General features: G+C 43.1%; 1 protein-coding gene across 8 annotated transcripts in view; it reads left to right on the plus strand.

The window, feature by feature from the left end:
* The window catches only part of LRAT (lecithin retinol acyltransferase), a 44,361-nt gene that overhangs the window by 18,039 nt on the left and 5,020 nt on the right, over positions 1 to 21,302 (plus strand). For 2 of the 8 annotated variants that reach the window (XM_004263653.3, XM_049709126.1), the window contains 2 exons: positions 4,072 to 4,162; positions 18,064 to 18,604. In XM_004263653.3, the coding sequence (XP_004263701.1) occupies positions 18,065 to 18,604 (540 nt within the window). In that variant the 5' untranslated portion in view covers positions 4,072 to 4,162; position 18,064. Of the gene's footprint in view, positions 1 to 4,071; positions 4,163 to 5,537; positions 5,868 to 6,095; positions 6,161 to 12,642; positions 15,841 to 16,445; positions 16,605 to 18,063; positions 18,605 to 18,767; positions 20,584 to 21,302 lie in introns of those variants that run through there. The other 6 variants (XM_049709127.1, XM_033403695.2, XM_033403699.2 and 3 more) reach the window with 6 other exon arrangements.

The raw sequence follows: 21,302 nt of genomic DNA on the forward strand, positions 1-21,302 counted from the left end.
TTTTCAATTCTAAGGCTGATAGCAGTATGCTAGTGCTGGTGCTGAAACTGTAGTAAAGAAACTGGAAGGAATTTTGTATGTGTTAAAATGCAAGTTTTACCATGGACTAAGCCTTCTTCAAACTAATTGTCAATGAAACAGTGGGAAAAAATCAGTTTAGGACTGATGGAAGCCCGTTGCTGATATGAAGGCCACCATTACCATTGCTGAGACTTGGGAAGACTAATGAATAACTGTAGGGCAGTAGCTGGAAGAAACTATCACTTGACTCTCATCAGGGCTTTAGGCAGGGGGATTGCTAAACACAGCACTGGACATTCATGTCCATAAGGACCATAGCATCCTTATCCTGTAAATGCCTCCTTGATTACAGCTGCCATTGTTGAGGGCATGCTCTGTACTCTTATTCATGATGCTTGAGTGTACTTAAAATGCAGTCTGACTCTAGAAGGACCTCAGCAGGATTAGATTGGAGGTATCAGGATAAACTCATGGTTTTTAATATATAAAGAGAAAGGAAATCGATGTAGAGTACAACATATGTGTGCATGTACCTATGTACGTGTGTGTATATACATATATTGTGTATACATGTATGTGTATGTATATACAGCTATTTCCTTTTTCTGTGGGCCAAGAGGGTCTAGAAGCAGTGACACTCCAGTAGCAATGAACATACCAAGTGTCCAAATTTTTATTTCTAAATATTATTCTACCCAGAAGTAGAACAAGGGCTGTGAGAAATGGTGATTGTAGGACTGGGATGGGGAAGAAAAAGATGAGCTTGGAACATCTTGTGGTGGCAGAAAGTAGAGAAATGCTCAAAGAATGACAGAGACAAAGCAAAAGAAGACCCGGGCCATTATGAAGGAGCTCCCACAAGACAAACTTGCAATAATTTGACCATCAAAATAAATTAAATGTTTATGGATTGTAATCCATTGAATAAAATAAAAATACAATGAAGGTGAAAACAACATTAATAAGTAGGGGAGAATGGAAAGCTTTTCCTTATGATAGAAATCTAACTCCTTACTGTAGAAAGAATGATGAAAATAGTAATATTACTATTCAACAATATTTTGGGTTCCTGGACCCAATTTCAACTTGGGAGGTAGGTTCCCACACCACCACCAATTCTCTGGACAACTGAGTGTCCTACAGTTTGAATTAGTTCCGACACTATCCCCCCCACCCCTTCAGACTCCAGTCACAAGTCCAGATTTTCACCTGTGCTTCTGACCAACTGGCTATAAATCAAAGGTTCCCACAACCCCCTCACTGAGTTCAATTAATTTTTTACAGCAGCTCACAGAACTCATGAAACCCATTTACTCACTAGATTACTGATTTATTATAAAAGGATCCAACTTGGGAACAGCCAGATGGGAGAGATACATAGGGGAAGGGTCACAGAGCTTCCCTGTCCTTTCCAGGTGTTCATTCTCCCCACATCTCCATGTGTTCACCAACCTGGAAGCTCTCTTGAACCCTGTCCTTTTGAGTTTTTAAGGAGGCTTCATTACATAGGCATGTTGATTAAATCATTGGCCATTTGGCAGTTGATTCCATGTCCAACCAACCCCTCTCCAATCCCTGAAGATCAGGGAGATGGGACTGAAAGTTTCAACTCTCTAATCATGTGGTTATTTCCTTTAGTGAACAACCCCCATCCTTAGGTGATCTAGGAACATTCCAAAAGTCACCTTATTAACATAACAAAAGACACCTTGATCCCTCTCAGCACTTCTTAAGAAATTCCAAGTGTTTTAGAAGCTTTGTGCCTGAAATGGGGAGGAAGACCAAATATATATTTCTTACTGAAACAGAGCAGGATCCTGTAGGGCTCTCCCAGGTACAAATCCTTTCTGTGTCTTCTGTTTCTTGCTTGTAGGAAATAGGCTTCATTCAACCTCCTTGACCTTCCCTGAGTTCCAAAGGGCAGATTCAAACAGTTGCTTATCAGGGAAGGGAGGGGATGCAGAAACAAAGGAGAGTCAGGAAACAATAGTGCAGCCTTGGGGCAGGGTCCTGGTTCCTCCTCAAGGAATATACATAACAAAATCTTTGAGTTCTTCTGTAGGAACTAAGGCCCCCATCCAGACGGAGGATGGTAACTTCAGGCTGGGCACAAGATTCCTGAAGCACTGCCCTGTTACCAGCAACCAATCAAAGAAAGTCTGCACTCAGTGGAAGATAACAACTCTGACCCCTTCCCCAAATGATTCTCCCTTTAAAAACTTTCACGTTCAAGTAGAATCTTTGGAGTTGGTGGACATGCATCCACCTTCTCCCCAGCTTGCTGGCTTCCTGAATAAAGTAACTTTTCCTTCCCAACCGACACTCATCTCTCAGGTGGCAAGGAGCCAAACCTGAGTTGGATAACATTATAAATCACAATATCACAGGCAAACACCTTAGTGATAATTGATTCAGGCAAGAATCATCAGTGGATGCAAAAACTATGAAAGAAAGTTGGATATTATTACCAGGATATATACATAGTCTCAAACTATCCCCCTATAAGATACATGTTAATTATAAAAGGAAAATAGTTACTTACAATGGATAAACCAGGCAGACATCCTTTAACCATTTGATCAAAGTTATCATCACTAGTGTCAGTGCCTTGCAGTCTAAGACTGCCAGGAACACTCCTGTAATTGAACAAGCAGTGAGGGCAAATGCACGCGTGGGAAACCCTGGGGCCTCTCAGTAAGAGGGTGTGAATAAGGACTCAGGATGTGGGCTTGTTAAGTCAACCCTTGGGAGAAGGGTTAAGGAAGTGCCTGGGGATTGGAAGCTGTCAGGAAGCGGGGGTAATTCTGTCTTGGGTATCTCATTAAATCTTATACAGGAGGAAGGAAGACTAGACTGAAACTAGAGCTATAATTGATAAAGAAATCACAGGTGCACATATCAGCTAGGATAGAGGGATGTTTGGCCATTTGTATATGATGACAATATTCATTATTTTGTCTGTGTGCAGGCATGATAATGGAAGGGTCTTGTCACAATGTCACAGAGTGGCCTTGGCTAATATTGACATTTCGGGAAATAGTTTATGTGCGATAGAACACCAAGGCCCAGCTATGAGTGCCAGCCCAGCTCCTAGCAACACCAAGGCCTAGCTGGTGGCATCCTCAGATCCCAGATGTCAGGCACTTCTTTTTTCATTCTCACTAATAATGGGACAGATCAACATCACATGCATACTGATATGAGAAGGGAAACATCATTGCTCTTGTGCATTCCTGCCATAAATGCAGAACGTGAATTTAATCATGAGGAAACATCAAATACAGTTTGGTGGATATAGCAGGCCTGTATTCCTTAAAAATGTCAGTGTCGAGAAGGAAAGAGACTGAGGAACTGTTCTAGATTAAAGAAGACAACCAAACATGAGTTGACTGCAATGTATGATTTAGAACTTTATTTCACTGTAACAGACTTTACTGGGGCAATTGGCAAATTCTGAATAAATCTGTAGTTTAGATAATTGTAGCAATGTTAATTTTCTGATTTTGATAATTATACTGTGATATATAAGAGAATGTCTTTACTTTTAGGAAACACATTGAAGGATTTGGGGGTAAAGGGGCATCATACTTACAGCTTATTCTCAAACAATTCAGAAAAAAATAGTACATATTTGTTTATGAATGTGTGTGTGTATGTGTGTGTGTGCACAGAAAGAAAGAAAAAGAAAGGATAAAGCAAGATTCGGAAAATCTGGGTGAAAAATATAGGGAATTCATATTTTTGCAACTGTTCTAGAAGTTTGTAATTAGGTAAAAATTAAAAGTTAAAAGAAAAAAATGCTTTTCTCTTCCCATTTACCAAGTGCTTTTCTTTTTTGAATGAAAATATCCTGGGTGATTAGCCTCATTGCATTCTTGAGTAAAATATCTGTTTACATTCATATTTACATTTAAGTCTCCAAACTTAATTTTTCACGGCTATCCAAAGGCTGACTTGTAGGGTTTCCTTGGGAGGTGGATAATTCCTTCAGCAGTTCTTGTATTTGGTAAAATTTGTTATAATTCATCTTTTCTTTTTTTAACTCCATAGATATGAATTGCCAGGAACATATGCATTAAACTTTGTTTTGAAAAATTGCCTCGGTGGTGGAGGCACTGCCTCACTGAGAACTGACCCACAGGTAAGCATCTAAACAGTGAGCGCTTTCTCTTTTGTGTATTTTCCCATGTGTTGTTGACACCAGCCTGTATCAACAACATTCTATGAAACATATACACTAATACGACAGAGCTCTCAGTTCAGAATGAGGAATAAAACAGGAGTGAAGTTTTTTTAGATACCTTCTTAGTGAAACCTAATTGTTTTCATTTTAGTGAGTGTCACTTTAGGGGATTTGAAGACCATATAACAAGAGAAAAAACTTAGCATATCTCGACGTTTAAGAAAATAGTTAATATATGACTTAATCTTGAAACTGAAGAGTATTTAGTATTCTATAGGTTAAGAAGAGCCATTATTTGAGGTAAAGAAAATTGTTATCTTATAACCATGGTGCAGAATAAGCTGATGCCAGATACTATGGCTTTGGGTTCAAATATGCCTGGGTCATCCCAGGAAGGAACAAAAGTCTGTAACTTTAACTCAGTCCAGTGTATCACTTAGCCTTAAATTTTGCCATTATTTTGAAACTTTGCTATGGATAGATCTTCTTACTTATTATTGACAACTGGTGGTGGCTGTGTAATTTTTAATAAATGTATTGTTACAATACCTTTTTAGTGGGCGTATCTCTTAGGTTCTCACATATGTGTGTGGGGGTTCCTTACCATTTGGACTCCACTGTCAACCTCACCTGGCCCCATGACCTCTCAGCAATGATCCAAGGTTTGGAAGAATTGTAAGGAAGAAAAACAAGCTTCAGTGATTCCCAAGGTGTGAGGACTCCCTGCCTCAGAATCACCTGGGGTGCTTGTTAGAATGAAGATTCCTAGCTCCACCCCAGACCTACTCACTTGGAAGCTCTTGATGTGGGGCTCAGGAACCTGCTTTGTAAATAGCTCCTAAAGTGATTCTGAGGCATCGAATATAGGAAAAATATTCTCAGTAGAACTGTCTTGAAACGAAATTTTAAAAATTGAATGATCTTTATCCTCCTCTGTATCTCTTTTATATTTCTTTCCACATCATGTACTTAATCAATATCTCAAATTAAAATACATAAGAAGTCATAGAAATAATTTTACTCAATCCAAACTTTAAAAGGCCAGAACTACATAAATTATCCTCAGTTCAGCTTCTCTGTAGTTCTACTGTCATACTTTTTTCATTAGTGCTTAACCTAGAATTCATCTACCAAGTAATATATTTTATTTGTAACTGTGTTCCCTTAGTATGTGTTTTTTAAAATTTCTTAATTGTCATTATATCAAATAAAATCTTATTTATCCAAATCATTTAAATAGAGGTCACTTTTTAAAAATATGTGACATGAAAATTAGTAACTATAATAGAATCCTCTGAACATTCAGTACATTTCTGTTTGTTTTGTTCAACAGGGCAAAGCACTTGGACAAATGGTACTGGACTTTCAGATAAAATGTGTTCCTGATTTAAAGTCATTAGTAGATGGATAAAGAGTTTTGGCATTGGGAAACTTATTGTTTCTTAGTACAAGTGAAAAATTGAATCCAAGGTAAAAGGATGTAGAAAATACGCATTATAAGTAAACACCCACTTGAGTGGATTGAATAGCAGCATTAATAATGTGATCACTGGAAAGCAGAAGAGAGTAGGTGATTTTTAACACAGAACTATAAACAATAAAGATTTAACATATGAGACAGACAAGAAGACTGATAGATATATTCTCTAGGCATTTGATAAAGGTGTTCTTTTTTTTTGTTTTGTTTTGTTTTTTTGCGGTACACAGGCCTCTCACCGTTGTGGCCTCTCCCGTTGCAGAGCACAGGCTCCAGATGTGCAGGCTCAGCGGCCATGGCTCATGGGCCCAGCTGCTCCGCAGCACGTGGGAACTTCCCGGACCGGGACACGAACCCGTGTCCCCTGCATCGGCAGACGGACTCTCAACCACTGCGCCACCAGGGAAGACCAAGGTGTTCTTTTATTCTGTAAAGCATACACTTTAAAACCTTAATAAACTGTGATTTGTTTAATAATATATTCACTTTTAGCGTATCTCTCTCTGATACCCAAATCCAAGCTTGGCTAATCTTGTGATTTGTTTAAAGAGTATCTTCCTCTTCCTTGTTGTTTAAACATCTTATTACCTATTCTAAATAATCTTCATGCATAAGTGTACAGATTAAGTTCAGGTTCAAAGAAGCAGTCTATCAATTACTTATACAATTTTAACACATTCGTAGTATCCTCACACTGATTTTGAGAAAATAGAAAATATTTGAATATTTTATCCTTCTCAGTAGGAAAGAGTTTGATGAAAGTTAATAGTATAGTGACCTAATACTTTGAACTCAAATTAAGTTCAAGGTTGGCCATAAAATTATTTTTGCATTTTAGTCCAGGGGACAAACCACTTTTAACTTAACTATAAATATTTTCTGTTTTGTAGTAAATAGTTTGGTGATAATTTTGAAGCGATTTGACATAATAAAAATGTGTATAAGAATTTTAATGAATTATCCTGATGATTCTGATTTTCCTTAGTGTCCATCATGACTAGGATTCCCTCATCAGCACCCCACCACACCTCTAATTTAATACTAGAGATTGACATCACTAAGGAAGAGCTTAGTGTTACTTGACAAATTGGGAGAAAAAAGATCAAGTTCCTGGGAACATGCTTGTAAAATTTACTGTAAACAAATGCTCTGAATAGGAACGGAACTCAGAACTCTCTCATTTTTCATTAAGATCTGTGCCATAAGCAAATGGCCTGCTGTCACTGTGTCAGCTTATTATACACCCATCAACTGGCATGAGTTCCCTTGTTGCATCAAATCTTGAGGCGTCTATGCAGACTTTGCCAGCGGGTTGGGTTTGGCAGTTTTCTTCTTCAGAGTCTACAGCACCAACTAGAGTGAGTGGGTGAGGGCAATGTCGTCTTTTTGCTTCCACTTCCAGATGTTTCCAAATCTCCGTTTCTTATCTTCTTCCTGCTCTCCTGACTCAGGGGAATAGCAGTCCTTACTCATCACCAGCTCTAAGTCTCCTCCTACCTGGAGCTTTGGTCCCATAGAGTCCCACTTTCTCTGGGACTGACTTCCATCAGCTATACATTTTTCCTCTCCCCTGATTTCCCTTCCTTTTATGTACAGATATCCTCATGTGTTCCCCCTTAAAACAAACAGAAAGAAACAAACAACAAGAAACCTTCCATTTGATCCTTTTTTCCTTTTCTTCACTGCAGAATTTTTGGAAATAATCATCTCCGTTTTTTGCCTGGCCCTCCCCCTTGCCTAACCCTACTGCCTCCACCCGCAGCTGTCTGGCCCCCTTCCCAGCACTAGGGCCTTCCTTATTGCCTCATCCAAGGGCACCTTGACCCCCTTGCTAGCTTGTCTGCCCTGGACACTTCTGAGCCCGCCCTCCTCCGCGCCTTTCTTCAGCCTCTCCTCCTGCTTCAGGCACCTTGGCCATGCCTCAGTGCCCCTTCCCTTTCTGCAGAGCTCTGTCCTGGCCGCCCCTCCCCCATGCCGAGTGCCTCCCCTGGCAGCTCCCCCTCCTCCAAAGACTTCACCTGCCACCCGCATGCTTCCGACTCCCATAGCTCTTTCTCTTGGCTAGACTCTTCTCCATAGATCTTGCTTCATCATTTATCTGCCTATGAACGTCCCCACTTGAAAAGCTGTAGACTCTGGAAACAACAGACCCCAAGCTGAACTCATTTTCTTCCTCCCACAAACCTATTCCTGCTTCTCCCTTCTTCCTCTCCGTGAAGGGTTTCACTCTTGTCTACTTGCTCCAGCAAGAAACTTCAGAGTCCCCCCGGGTCCCCGTATTCCTCTGAGCACTCTGGCCACCAGCACTACCTCATGGTCACCAAACCTTGTCAGTCTATCTCCACAAATACCTTTCAGCTTTTCCCCTGCCCCTCCATCTCCTTCCCCTTATTCTAGCTCTCTTCCCTGGACTGCTAAATGGCCTTCTGATTCCAGCTTCTCTCCCTTCTCCCTCCAACCCAGACCTTCTCTTTCCCCTTTTGGAAAGCCTCTCACAGCTCCCTACTGCCTGCAGAATAAAGTCTGAGCTCCTGGCGTGGTCTAGGGGGCCTCCACGGCCCCCTCAAACCTCCTGGGTGGGGCTCTAGCCTCTGCTCTTAGAGAAGCATACACCTTACATTCTGGTTGAGCTGCATTATTGCTCTTGGTAAAACCTACCAAACACTTTTAAAACATCTTGCCTTTATTCATGTTTCCTTAGCCTGCCTGGCCGTTTGGCATTAACTTACCTCTACTGTGTGTGCCTAACAAACTCCTCACGGTACAACTTCGGCGTTATCCCACCTCCCTCTTCCCCTGCCCCAGTTAGAATGAATTGCTCCTTCATCCATTTCCCAGAACCTGTAGTACATGCTTCCGTTTCAGCACATCACACTGAATTATGTAAGTTTATTTAGGCCTGTCTCCTCCTGGCCAGGGTCTATGTTCCATTAGGGAAGAGACTGCACCTCATTCACTGTTGTATTTCTGAGCCCACATAGAACCTGAGATGAAATATTCAACAAATCCTTATGCAGGTAGGTTAGAGATTAGAATTCTCCCATCCCCATTCACAGACTTTCTTACTACTGTGTGGATCTTTGCCGCCTCTTGCAAATTTACATGAGAGCTATGGATAATCTGCAGATTGCTAAATGTGTTCCAGAATGAAATCTATTATGTAGCCATCATTTCTTGAATAAGAACTAGGTATTGTTCTTAAATTAATAATATATGCATGTTCATTCTTTAATCCTTACAACAACCTTGTGAGGTAGGCGTCATATTTATCATCATACTCATTTTAAAGAGCAGGTAACTGAGACCAGAGTGGTTAAGTAAATTACCCAAGGTCACAGAGCTAAGTAAAAGAGTCAGGATTTGAACTCAGGCAACTTGGCTACAGAGTAGACATTCTTAACAACTGCCCCGTACTGTTTCTACTTGGAGTGTGCTGACTCAGCCTACCCCTTGGTAGGAACAAATGTATGTGACTTCAGGAATACACAGATATTATGACTCAGCACATTTCATCTAATCTATTTGGGAATATTTTACTTATATAAATAATTTTTTGATATATAATCTGTAATTTTAAAATAGTTAAATAAAATGTAAATTATGCTACTATTTTATTAGCATTATGACTTGCTTTATAAATTTGACATTTGGCTAGCGGGAAAATACTAAAATGTACTACTTTTGTTTTTCTCAAAGAAGTGTGGAAGTTTAGAATCAAAGGGACTTTTAAGTTCACTCAAAAAGATGACCCTTTACCCAAGGCAATACAATCTTAAACACAGGAATAATTTTGAAATACTAGCCAATGGATTTAAGATTCTTAACTAATCCAAATATGAGTAACTTATAATTAAAATTTTAAATACAATGGTTAAGATAAAATTGTAAGTAGGAGTTTTTATTGAATGCCCACTATGAACTTGGAAGATTTATGACTACTGTTTTAATCAAGGATGATACATTTCTAGATAATATTGCTGAAATGAATTTTATTCATTTATTTATTTAATTTATTTATTTTTGGCTGTGTTGGGTCTTTGTTGCTGCGCGCGGGCTTTCTCTAGTTGCAGCGAGCGGGGACTACTCTTTGTTGCAGTGCGTGGGTTTCTCATTGCGGTGGCTTCTCTCGTTGTGGAGCACAGGCTCTAGGCGCATGTGCTCAGTAGTTGTGGTTCACTGGCTCTAGAGCACAGGCTCAGTAGTTGTGGCACATGGGCTTTGTTGCTCTGCGGCATGTGGGATCTTCCCGGACCAGGGAACGAGATCACGTGTCCTCTGCATTGTCAGGCGGATTCTCAACCACTGCGCCACCAGGGAAGCCCCTGAAATGAGTTTTAAAAAGTCACATTTTTGGTCAAGTACATTTATTAAAATAGCTCCTTGGCAATACATCTTTTTTACAATATCAATAATCACTCTTTCTGTAGTTATTCTTCCTTAATTTGTAATTCTGAAAAAAGAATAAACCTCTGCTAGATATTCTACATTGGAGGCCTTACTTTACTATTTTTTTAAAGGACAAAAATCAGAAATTGTTACTTGAAAAGCAAATGGTATAGCCATAAAAGACATATAAGAAAATCTGCTCCCTTTCAACAAAAGGAAACACAAATGCAGGAGGAACCATAGTCTGAGGAAACAGAGTTTAGATTTGTCATCTTATACTTGATTTGGTGGTGAGGTGTGCAGGACTGTCTAGAGCTATTGCTACATTGAATTCCAGAAATTTCGGGAGAGTCATCATCGCCAGTCACCGCTTCTGTACATGAGTGGACCAGGGCATGAAAAGTTTAACCAATATACTTAGAATCACAAAGTAAGTTGTGACAATATTCTTGGTGATATAGGACTGAGTGTAGGAAATCTAATACTGATGCTGAGGGTGTCTAAGTCTGCCTAAACCTCTGGGCCCAGCGCCAGGGTCGCTCTCCAGTGGCTTCCCTGTTGCTGAGTCTGGCCTGGCACTGGAGGTTCTTGCCTGGCTGGTTTGGTTACTTACTGTTCTTTGGGAGGCAAGTCCCTAGAGGATGAGGCCAGTGATCTAAGGGCCCTGAGCCCACTTTTGTGCTAGCTGCGAGCCTGCATTCCCAGGTTCCAGAACACACTTAGGACCCTGATTTTCTGGATGCCATCTGTCCTCCAGTGGGAATAGTGCCCTTAGAGGATACCACGTAAAAATATCAGAACCATCCCTTCAGGAATTAAATAAGAGAGGTAAAAGAATGAAGATGGGAAAAAAGAAAGTGTGAGACACGTGTTAAAATGTGAAATAATTATGACCAGAGGACGCATATCCTGGTTTATTCTTTGAAAGTTAAACCAGTTGAACATTAAAATTACAGTGATTTCTGATTTAAACTCCTATGTGGATGAAAACAATTTCAAAGATTTTTAATTCATCTTTAAGGAAAAAAGTTATTGAATTTATTTTCCGTATTAATTCTGTGTGATCCAATTTCCATTCTGCTCACATTCTTTACAGGTGAAGTCTGGGTGTAAATAAAATGAAAGTAACTTTATGTAATCTAACATAAAGGCAAGTCATTTTAGAGGGTAACCAGGGTAAAAATAAGTGAACTTAATTCAAGCACAAAGTCTTGTGCCTACCCTGGAGAACACAGGCAGCCTGGTTCTTCATGAGAGAGCTGCCCACTTGGAATTCTGCCAGTTAAGAAGTATGAGACAATTTAAAATCCAGTTTCCCTTTTTTATAACTGCTTGAGCTGTTTAGGTATGAATCAGCTTTAGCTGAACTGCATTGGATTTTCTTTTAGCATGGGGTGGGTAAGAGTAAATGTAATTACAAAAATACCAGAACGGTACACTCACTTCCCTTCAAATTAACTTTAGAAATTAAAGACATTCATTTCAACAATCAGTGGTATATACTGCTACAAAATATTGATGAAACAGTGTGTTTACATTATTTAAAATTTCTGTACGATTGAACAGATGTTATCAAAAGAGTCATTGATTTCCAGCATGAACCGCTGCCAAACCCCTGCTCAGTCTCTTTTCTCCTCCTTGTGTAATTACTGCTTCACTGGAGTATGAGTGATTTCTTTTTTAATTTTTTTTTAATTCAGTTAAGGCATTGCACTTTTTACAGCAGTCATTGTGAACACTATTTAGATTTTCTAATTAGTAGACAGTGATTTATCTTCTTTTTCTGTTAGTTACTCACTGTGAAAATTCACCAAGGACAACAGCTAAGACTCTCTGAGGGGCCTGAGTAATTTGATTTTCATAGGTCCAGGGACCATTCACACTGTAGGGGTTTAGAGAGCATCTCATTCTAATCCAGCTCAGCACACTTCACAGATGAGGCCTCATGAGTCTCAGTGATCTCACAAACCATCAGATATGAGTAGCAAAAGCTAAGACTGATGTTAAGGAAGTTCTGTATTCAGTTACCTGCCATTTTACCCTTAGGGTGTCTATGTATTTAGAAAGGATTTTTAAAATATAAACAATAACATGGCATTCATCACCGTTCCTGGTAGTTAGCAGTACTGGTAATCGCCAGTGTTATCCTGTTTGAAGCGTAACAGTACCTGATTTCTCTGTACAGTTCCTATATGAATACAGTGGTGTGGTAATTGTCTTTTGAATATGTAGCCAAAGGTTATTGTCACATTTGCTTTTGTTAACAAACCTGGGTCCCCCAATATTCGTATTTACTATTGCCTCATAATGGTAAATTAGAATCAAAAGGAAAAAAAGATGAATTTATAAGATAGTTGCTATCTGCTCCAAGTTATTAGGAAGTAACATTGCTTGCCATTTATTATTTGTATTTTAAAGTGAAATGTGCCCTACGTGTCATGGACATCTCAGATATTTTAGTCATTCTCTGGTATTATGTCCATTTCTAAAATGGACCTTTGGGGGTTTTTTGCATCCTGTGACATGCACTTTCGAACAAATGGCGGGTTTTTATCTTTGTTTTTATGAATTATAGAGGACTTCCTTGGCAGTGAGCAGTGGAGAGAGCAGAGCTCCAAACACTCATGTGCCTACTTTCCGCTCACCCTTGTGTCTCTGTGCTGAGACATCGGAAGGGGTCTGTGAGGAAAAGCATGTCCTTTGTCTACTCTGCATTCTTGGATGACTATGCTGTCCAGGCAGAAAGGGAAAAGCGCCTCTGCCTTACTCTGCTTCACTGGTGAATAATACAGATGATATTAGAGATGGGGTTTCACGGTATGAACCTTCATACAATGCTACAATATGTGTGGTTCTGCTTAATCCTCAAAACTGCCCTCCTAAATATCACTGCCGTTTTAGAGCAATGAAATTGAGGCCTGTGGGTGGCAAACGACTTGTCAGAGTTCACGTGGGTGGAAAGGGTGGCACAGGCCTTAGGCTCGGGGTTTCTGCCCCCTTCCCCACACATCGCAGCCTCCCCCACCTGTGATTACTTCATAGTAAGCTGTGTTCATCTACAGGGGCGTGATTCTCTACAACATCAACTGTCAATTACTTGTTGTGCTTAGTGTTCTTAGTTTATGGTTTCCAAAACAACAACAACAAAACAACTAAATCCTGTCTGGGTGGAGCTGCTGCCTTTAATCTTTCTAAAGACTCTAGGCAGGATTGAGGCCCTCATAATAAGGTGCTAGCTAGCCAGGAAGGAAGCTGGGGAATCTTCCTCCCAGGAGGTAATGGAATTCTGCCAGAAAACACTCCAGGCAGCCCTGGGTTCTGAGGCTCCATGAAAAGGTGTCTGCCCTTTTTCCTCTGCCTCCAGAGGGAAGTTCACAAAAGCTTTTATTCTCCCTGTCTCCTTAGAGTTAGCTAGTTAAGGCCTGTTTGTGTCCATGGGGCCAGAGCTAAGCGTATGTAAAGTAGATGGGCAGCTAATTCAGAAGAATAACGTGTTAAGACCATCATTATTTATGTGTCCAATGATGTAATAATCTAAAAAAATCTAAGAAAAACAACAAAATAATCCTGAAGGATGACAATTCAAAAACAGGAGGTTTAGAAAGCCAGATTTATCAGGTTTAGGAGAAAGAAGTTCTAAGAGGTAAGAAGTCTGGGACACTGCACTTAGGTTCTGCTCTGACTCTGTGTCCTTGGGCAAGATACCCAACACCTACCCCGCTCCTATTTCTGTTTCTAAGGAGGGCATAGGACTGCCGGCCACTCCAGTGCTGGGGCCTGCCTGGTGAGGGTATACTATTAACCAGCAGCGTAACCAGATCTTTCTCTATGGCGATAAAATAACTGACATTAAAAATTGGAATCTAGCAATTATACTCCGATAAAGATGTTAAAAAGGGCTTCCCTGGTGGCGCAGTGGTTGAGAGAATGCCTGCCGATGCAGGGGACACGGGTTCGTGCCCCGGTCCGGGAAGATCCCACATGCTGCGGAGCGGGTGGGCCCGTGAGCCATGGCCACTGAGCCTGTGTGTCCGGAGCCTGTGCTCCGCGATGGGAGAGGCCACAGCGGTGAGAGGCCCATGTACCACAAAAAAAAAAAAAAAAAATTGGAATCCGTGGCACTAGAGAAGCAGGGAAATGAAGTCCAAATTAAAAAGAAAAGCTGTGGAATCTAAGTTTAGGGTTGGATTTTTCACTGAGTTTCCAGGACTGGGCACAGTGCCAGGCATATGGCAGGCACTCAGTAAATGAATGGATGACAGGTGGATGAAGTGATGGGAGGTCAGATCTTCCCCAGTGGTGGTGGACCTGGGAGCAAAGAACCTGTGTTTCAGTCCTGATCCACACTAACACGGTGACAGAGACTGAGCTATAACCTCAATTTCTTCCTGTGTAAAATGGAGAGGACACCTCATAGGGCTATGAGGACTAAGTGAGAAAATGCTTGTTAGTTCAGTGCCTAGTACATAGGAGGCACATGATACTGTGATCCTATTCTCCACTCCAAAGACTTCTGAGGAAGAGGGTCTCCAGAGGTAAAAAGTCTTTAGGTAGGAAATCCCTTAGCCTACCTGGCTTCTGCACGACTCCGCCACCCCTTGTCCCCGAAAACAGGAGCTCGATCTCCTGGGACCTTCAGTGGGACCCATGGCAGGAAGGTGAAGCCTGAAAGTTAGGTGGGCACTGTGAGCCCTGTTTCCAGGCTCCTCTGTGCGGAAACGCAGTGGAATCTTGGCCTTCACCACTGGGAGACATGGACCTGGGCCTGAGCAGATGCTGTGGCTGTCTTGCGAGTTTCCATGGGATGGCAGGAAGGGGTGGTCGAGGAGAGAGTCCACAGTGCATTGATGTCCACGTGTTGACCAGGACTGCCACGGCTCTTTCACAATCCCCTAGCCAGACCCAGCAACCCAGTTGAGTGCATTTAAGGCATTTGCACATCGAAACTTGTTGAATGGAACTAGGGGTCTCTCTACCAAGCCAGATTCTCCCCTCTATGAATAAATGACCCCTTCTGATTTAGGAAGGAGAAAGTTATGATGTTAGATTTCTCTTGGGCTTTTCCTTCTAATAGCAATTGTCTTCCCTTAGTTTGGCTCAAATTGATTCAGGCAGGAAAGTATTAGGGGGAATGTGAGCCTATTAGTGTATATACATATTTGTATGAAGAGTGCCTCTAGGGAGCCATCAAAAAGTGACCGCTCACAGACATACTTATATGCAACTCTGAGAACGTTGGGTAGTTGCAAGGGAAGTTTTCAACGATTGCTGAATAGGAGAGGGCAATCAGTTCAGCCAACAAGAGCTCTTTTGACGCTGCATTTTCCCAGTTGAAAAGCAGCCTAATCCTCACTAACCCCTCCCAGCTTAATAAAACTGAGGAGACTTCAGAAATGGACAAATGAAGACCTTCCACTGTCTCCTTCGGGCTCCTCAAAGCCGAATTTCCCGCAGGCAAGCAAAGAGGGCAGCTTCAGGACAGTTTCAATGAGAAAAATTAATTTATTTAACAGCATAACATTCAGGCAAAATATTCTTCAAGAAAGAAACTATGGGCACTCCCCACCACCATTCATTTCCCAAGACAGCAGAATGCCTACATCTTGAGCAAGGTACTCGGATGCATGCCTCATATTAATCTCATCTCCTTTTTTCTTTAAGTGACTCCCCAAAATTAACCCCACCGGGAAAGAAAGAAAAATGCATATCAGCTTGGTGCTGCCTGCCTCTCACAAAACGCCGTGGGGATGCGGCCATTGAGGAAGGTCTATAGGTGATTTCTCCTTAATATTTTTTTTGCTCTAAAAGAGTTCTCTGTGGAGCCTTGAGGCAGTTCTCCATGCTTCTGTCTCCCGCAAATTTGCCGGGTGCAGACGGTCGTAGCGTTATAAGCCGGGTTAGTGACCACTAGGGACGGAAATCGCTAATTACCAAGTCCCCTTTGATCTCCCCGGGCCGTTTGGCTCTTGACCCTGGAGGCCCCGGTATCCATGCTTTCCCAGAACTGGACCAGACCAGCGCGTGCAGCGCCTAAGAGTCGGACGTCTCTTGCTGGAAGGTGAAGCCTGAAACTTTCGTCTGCAGTCCGACGTAACTGCAGTTACGGTGTACAGCAAGGTCTGGATCAGACTTCTAAAAATATCTAGAGACTGCCCAGAGCTCCCGTCCAGCCGCAGAGCTGGTGTGCTGGCCGGACGCTAACAAGCCCCTGTGTGCGGAGGAGTTTGATTAGTTTAAGCTACCCACTAATTGCACTTTTCTTTAAATTTTGGGGTAAGACTGGGGAAATGGATGTCTTAAAATTTCTTCATCCACTGCCTCTCCCGCCTTCCTCTTTCGATTCTTTTGTGGGGAATGGAGTTTTCTTCTCTTTGCCAGGACTATAATGTGATTCGAAATCGTTTGTGAAATGAACAAAAGTCACCAGCAAGCGGGACGACTGGCAGATAGGGGGCGGGAGCGAAGGCCGGGTCTCGGAGGATAATGGGGAGCCGGCCTCCTCCCCGTCTGGTCTCCATGGTCCCCTTCATCTTCCAGGTAAGATGAATGTCCCTTCATCCATCACCCGCCGGGAGGCCCCTCCCCCAGGCGAGCGGAGAATCTGCTCGCTGAGGAGACCTATTAGCCCCACACAGGGAGGCTTTGTGGAACAATTCGAGGCTCTCCATTGAGGCCTTTGTCCGAGGAATTCAAGCATTTACTTAATGCGTTAGCACGGAACTCTGCGCTGGGTCTGGACACCGCGTGCCAAGCCTGGCGCGGACGCCGAGACCGCTGCTCCCTAGCCTAAGTGCTCCCCAGTACCGCCTCGCCGGTAAGCCTGGGGCCCGCTGCGGGGCAGGACCTCTTCCTTCCTTGGTCACCTCCGGGGGGCTGCGCTTTAAGAGAGCGGCAAAGTTTCGGTGGGTGAACCGAAGCTGGATCCACGTGACCCTGAAGCAGGAGAAAGAAACTTGACATGAATTTGGCTTTCCAGGAGGACGTTGGGCGCTTCGCCGTTTTACGTGCTGAGTGTTGGGAGCCGTACGCTCAACGGTCACTGGTGCCTCTGAGCGCAGAGGCGCCGCGGGTTCCGATCATCCGCGGGGTCGCTTCCCACCCGCGCGCCAGCTGAAAGCTAGGGGCATTCTGGCATTTAAAGGGAAGGAGGGTGCGCGGTGTGCGGGGCCACGCCTCTACGGAGTTTAGGAAGGAGTCTGCAGGCTTTCGAGGCGCGCACAGTTCCCAGAGTATATGCAAATATTTTAGTAAGCCGCGGTCTCCGAGAACCCTTTAGAGGGAGGTGGTTCTGCTCAGAAATCTCGCCCGAGGGCACTTTCCACAGAAAACGACCCAAAGTGCCCAGAACACGCCCCAGTCTAGACAGGTGCAAGATCTTTTGTGTGGTCACGCCTCGGCCACTACTCTCCAAAAACGGCCAATTAAAGGCGGTAAGTGCTAAGGTATCCAGCGCAAGAGGAAGCCTGCATGTGGAAGGGGTCGCAGGGCGGAACTTAGAAGCCCAGAGGCGACCCGCCCCTTCCAAAGAGCCTGCGCTCCCGCGCTACACCGCAGAGAGCGGCGTTTGCCGCCGGCGCCCAATCAGCTCTCTTCCTGGGTCTGTGACGGCGTTCGGCCCCGCCCCCTCGAGGGCGATAAAAGGCCACAGAAAAGGCTCAGCTGAGTGCACCGCGCGCGGCCCTGCTTCCCGGCACATCCTCCAGGTGCGCTTCCCGGCCTGGGGCTCGCGGGGTGGGTCCCGCTGATTCCGTGGCTAGCCGCCGCCAGCTCCTCATCCTCCTCAGTCGCCAGTGCGGTGCGGCCAAGCCGATCTCCTGGCTTCTCCCCCTCCCTTTTTTCTCTCACTGCCTCCTGCACAGACGGCGTGCCCCGTGGCACTGGGCTGCTGGCCTGCGGGTGAGCAGCGGCGCAGCGCCCCTGTCCGGCCAGCTCACCTTGCCCGGCCCGGCCGTGCCCGAGTGGCGACGGTCCCCCCAAGACACACTTTTCCCTGCAGGATGAAGAACCCAATGCTGGAGGCGGTGTCACTAGTGCTGGAGAAGCTGCTCCTTATCTCCAACTTCAAGCTCTTCAGTTCAGGCGCCCCGGGCGAAGACAAGGCAAGGAACACTTTCTATGAGATCAACTCTTTTCTCCGCGGCGACGTGCTGGAGGTGCCTCGGACCCACCTGACACACTATGGCATCTACCTGGGCGACAACCGTGTCGCCCATATGATGCCCGACATCCTGTTGGCCCTGACTGACGACAAGGAGCTCACGCAGAAGGTGGTCTCCAACAAGCGTCTCATCCTGGGCGTCATTGGCCGGGTGGCCAGCATCCGCGTGGACACAGTGGAGGACTTCGCCTACGGAGCCGACATCCTGGTCAATCACCTGGATAGGTCCCTCAAGAAGAAGGCGCTGCTCAACGAAGAGGTGGCGCGGAGGGCGGAGAAGCTGCTGGGCATGACTCCCTACAGCCTCCTGTGGAACAACTGCGAGCACTTCGTCACCTACTGCAGGTTCGGCACCGCGATCAGCCCCCAGGCCGACAAGGTACCACGTGTGACTCCCCGGTGGGCTCGGTGGGGACGCCCCCTCCCATCCCTAACCTTTCCTATCCCCTGCGAGCAGGGACTGAGTTCTAGACTTAGTAACGAGCCCTCTGGTGTTCGTCAGGGAAGCCAAATAAATAAATAAACGGCGATGTGCCTTGCAGGATATCTCGAAATGCACGGTGAAAGAGTGTGGCAATGCAGTACCGCTGCCAGCGATGCCAGAGAGCTGCCCAGTTATTGCTGCAGACGTCATCAGGGTGTCCATCCAGCGTAGTTGAAATGACAATGGGCAGGTGACTGGGAGGGTCACAGAAAATCTGTCGCCGTGTGCTTGCAACTTTACCCAAGAATTGCAGCTGGAAGGAAGGTGTCTAGAGTTCATATTTAATCCGTAACACTGTATAGTACAAATTGTTGTGCCTTTAAAACAAGGAAGCATGCTGTTTTCCCCCATCTATAAGCTGCAGAGAGTGAATTCCCTTTGCTTAAGATAAACTGCCAAATGTTCCGTTAAGAAGACCTCCCTGGTAGATCCCTTACTCCTGTGGCTGAGCTTCAGAGAAGTCTTTTCCTGGGTATTCTGCATTCCTTCTGTGTTGGCTTTAATTCCCATCTAGACTTCCCCATTGTTAAGCATCCTTTACACACTAGCCCCACAGGTGCGTTACATTGTTTCTGGGTTCCCCAGAGATCAAAACAATTGGCTTTCAAGAAGAGCCATTAAATGTTGGAAGGTAATTTTATGGGTACTATAAAAAGGGGGGAAAACTGTTAGAATTTAAGATGATTAAATTAGCTACAAACACAAAGGAAAAGCAATGGATTTTTATTGCCTTTTGAAACCTCCTAACTTGTAAAAATCAAATTTTAAGCCGAGGTATTGTTAGTGCGCACCCTTCACAATGAAAACCTGGGCAATCACGTGTGAGCTTCAGATTATACTCTTCATGTTTAGATATTTGGGTACCAAAAGAATCTAAGTCCATATAACCAATTTTTTTATTGCTCCACATCTTAATTTTTTGACCCATATGTGAAAATCTTTCTCTCCTGTCGCAGATCATGAACGTATAGTGCTTGTATACATCTGTGTATAAAACTCCTTACAGATTGTTTATAAAGCCACAACAGTCTCGATCTAGGGATTATTTTCTAAGCAAAATAAAAATACAGTTAGAGCACTCTGCAGTGATTCAAGAATCACAGCTTCAGTCCATGCCTGTTTAGAAATAAACTTCACCACATTTACAAACACTGGCTCCAAAACTGTTCAAAAGGAAACACGTCAGATTTACTTAGGACCCAAGCAAATCATTTCTCTAAGGAAAAACAGTATTTCCCTCCCATAATTAGGAATTACCCTTTCATGGAACACATATAGCACTGTATTATACCTTTCTCCAAAAAAACAAAAAACACAGTACAAGTGCTTTTTAAAGGTAGTAAAATGTTTAATCAGCATAAATAACTAGTTGGAGTAGTTTTTCCTCTTTGGAAACTTGTAAGATTTTATGGACGTAGAGTAGTGCTTTAATTGCTGTTGCTGCATAGCGCCTCTTGTGAAACTTGAGTTTTTGTCTTCACTTTGAATGGTCTAACAATTTGACCACAGAGTAGATTTCCCGGGGAAAAAAAAAATCCCCATCCCAAATTTTCCAATTTTTAAGGACTGTTTTTGAACATGCCCTGAGAGAAGTAGGTCATTAGTACTGAAGGAGGACTGGTTTCTATTTTTTGGAAACATAAGGAATGACAATTCTGGGACTGATGGTTGAGTTCTCCATATATATAACTATTATCAGTATAACATGAGAGTTGCAAAGTTGTCTCACTTAAATTTGTTTTTATAAAAGCTCTCAAGAGCACTTTCCCTCAGGAAAACACTGCAACTAATGTGAAAGTGAACTGGAAGAGAATCTTTTTTTTTCTTTGTAGTGATGCTCTTTACAAGTTTAGAAATCATAAAATTAAACTATTTATATTACTGTTAACAGTTTCAGTATTTCATAAACTATAAAGCCCTTTAATTAGTAACTGTTACTATTCCTTATGCTTTTTTTTCTTTGCTGATATTGCTTTGCATTGCCAAAATGAATGCACATACCCCTTTTAATTTCTGGGGATTCAGTGCTCAAAAGTTCCCCTATAGGCTTCTTAACAACTAGAACCTAGAGGACATTTCCTACTGTGGAGCAACACCAGGGGTACTTCCTGGACTGATGGCCAAATGAACATGAACAGGACATTAGAAACAAGATGCTCCTTGTGCAAGTCTTCTTTTGGGGGAAAGAGAGTCCACAATGATTCTATGTTGGCCTTAATTAAAAAGTATTGGGAAAAGAAAAAAGAAGCATGACTGTATCAAGACAACATTCTTATTCACCTAAATGTATATCTCCCCATTATTTGCCAAGCAGCTTTTCTCATTGTCCTGAAAACGTCATTCATTTGATCCTCATCATTTTAAGATTGTGTATTTGTTACTCAATGTCTTGTTAGTTTAGTAAAAAGAGACAAATCATATGTTTGACATATAAAAAGAATGACATCTGGATAACCAACAGGAAATTTCATATTTGTTGAGATACTGTATAAAGGTACAGACAGAGACAGGCTTGCAGTGAAGGTAGTGTGTTAAAATATATTGGACTTGTGCATTCATTCCATGAAGAATTTGGAAACCCAGTTCTCCAGTA

Source organism: Orcinus orca, chromosome 4 (assembly GCF_937001465.1).
Source record: "Orcinus orca chromosome 4, mOrcOrc1.1, whole genome shotgun sequence".
Taxonomy (NCBI): Eukaryota; Metazoa; Chordata; class Mammalia; order Artiodactyla; family Delphinidae; genus Orcinus; species Orcinus orca.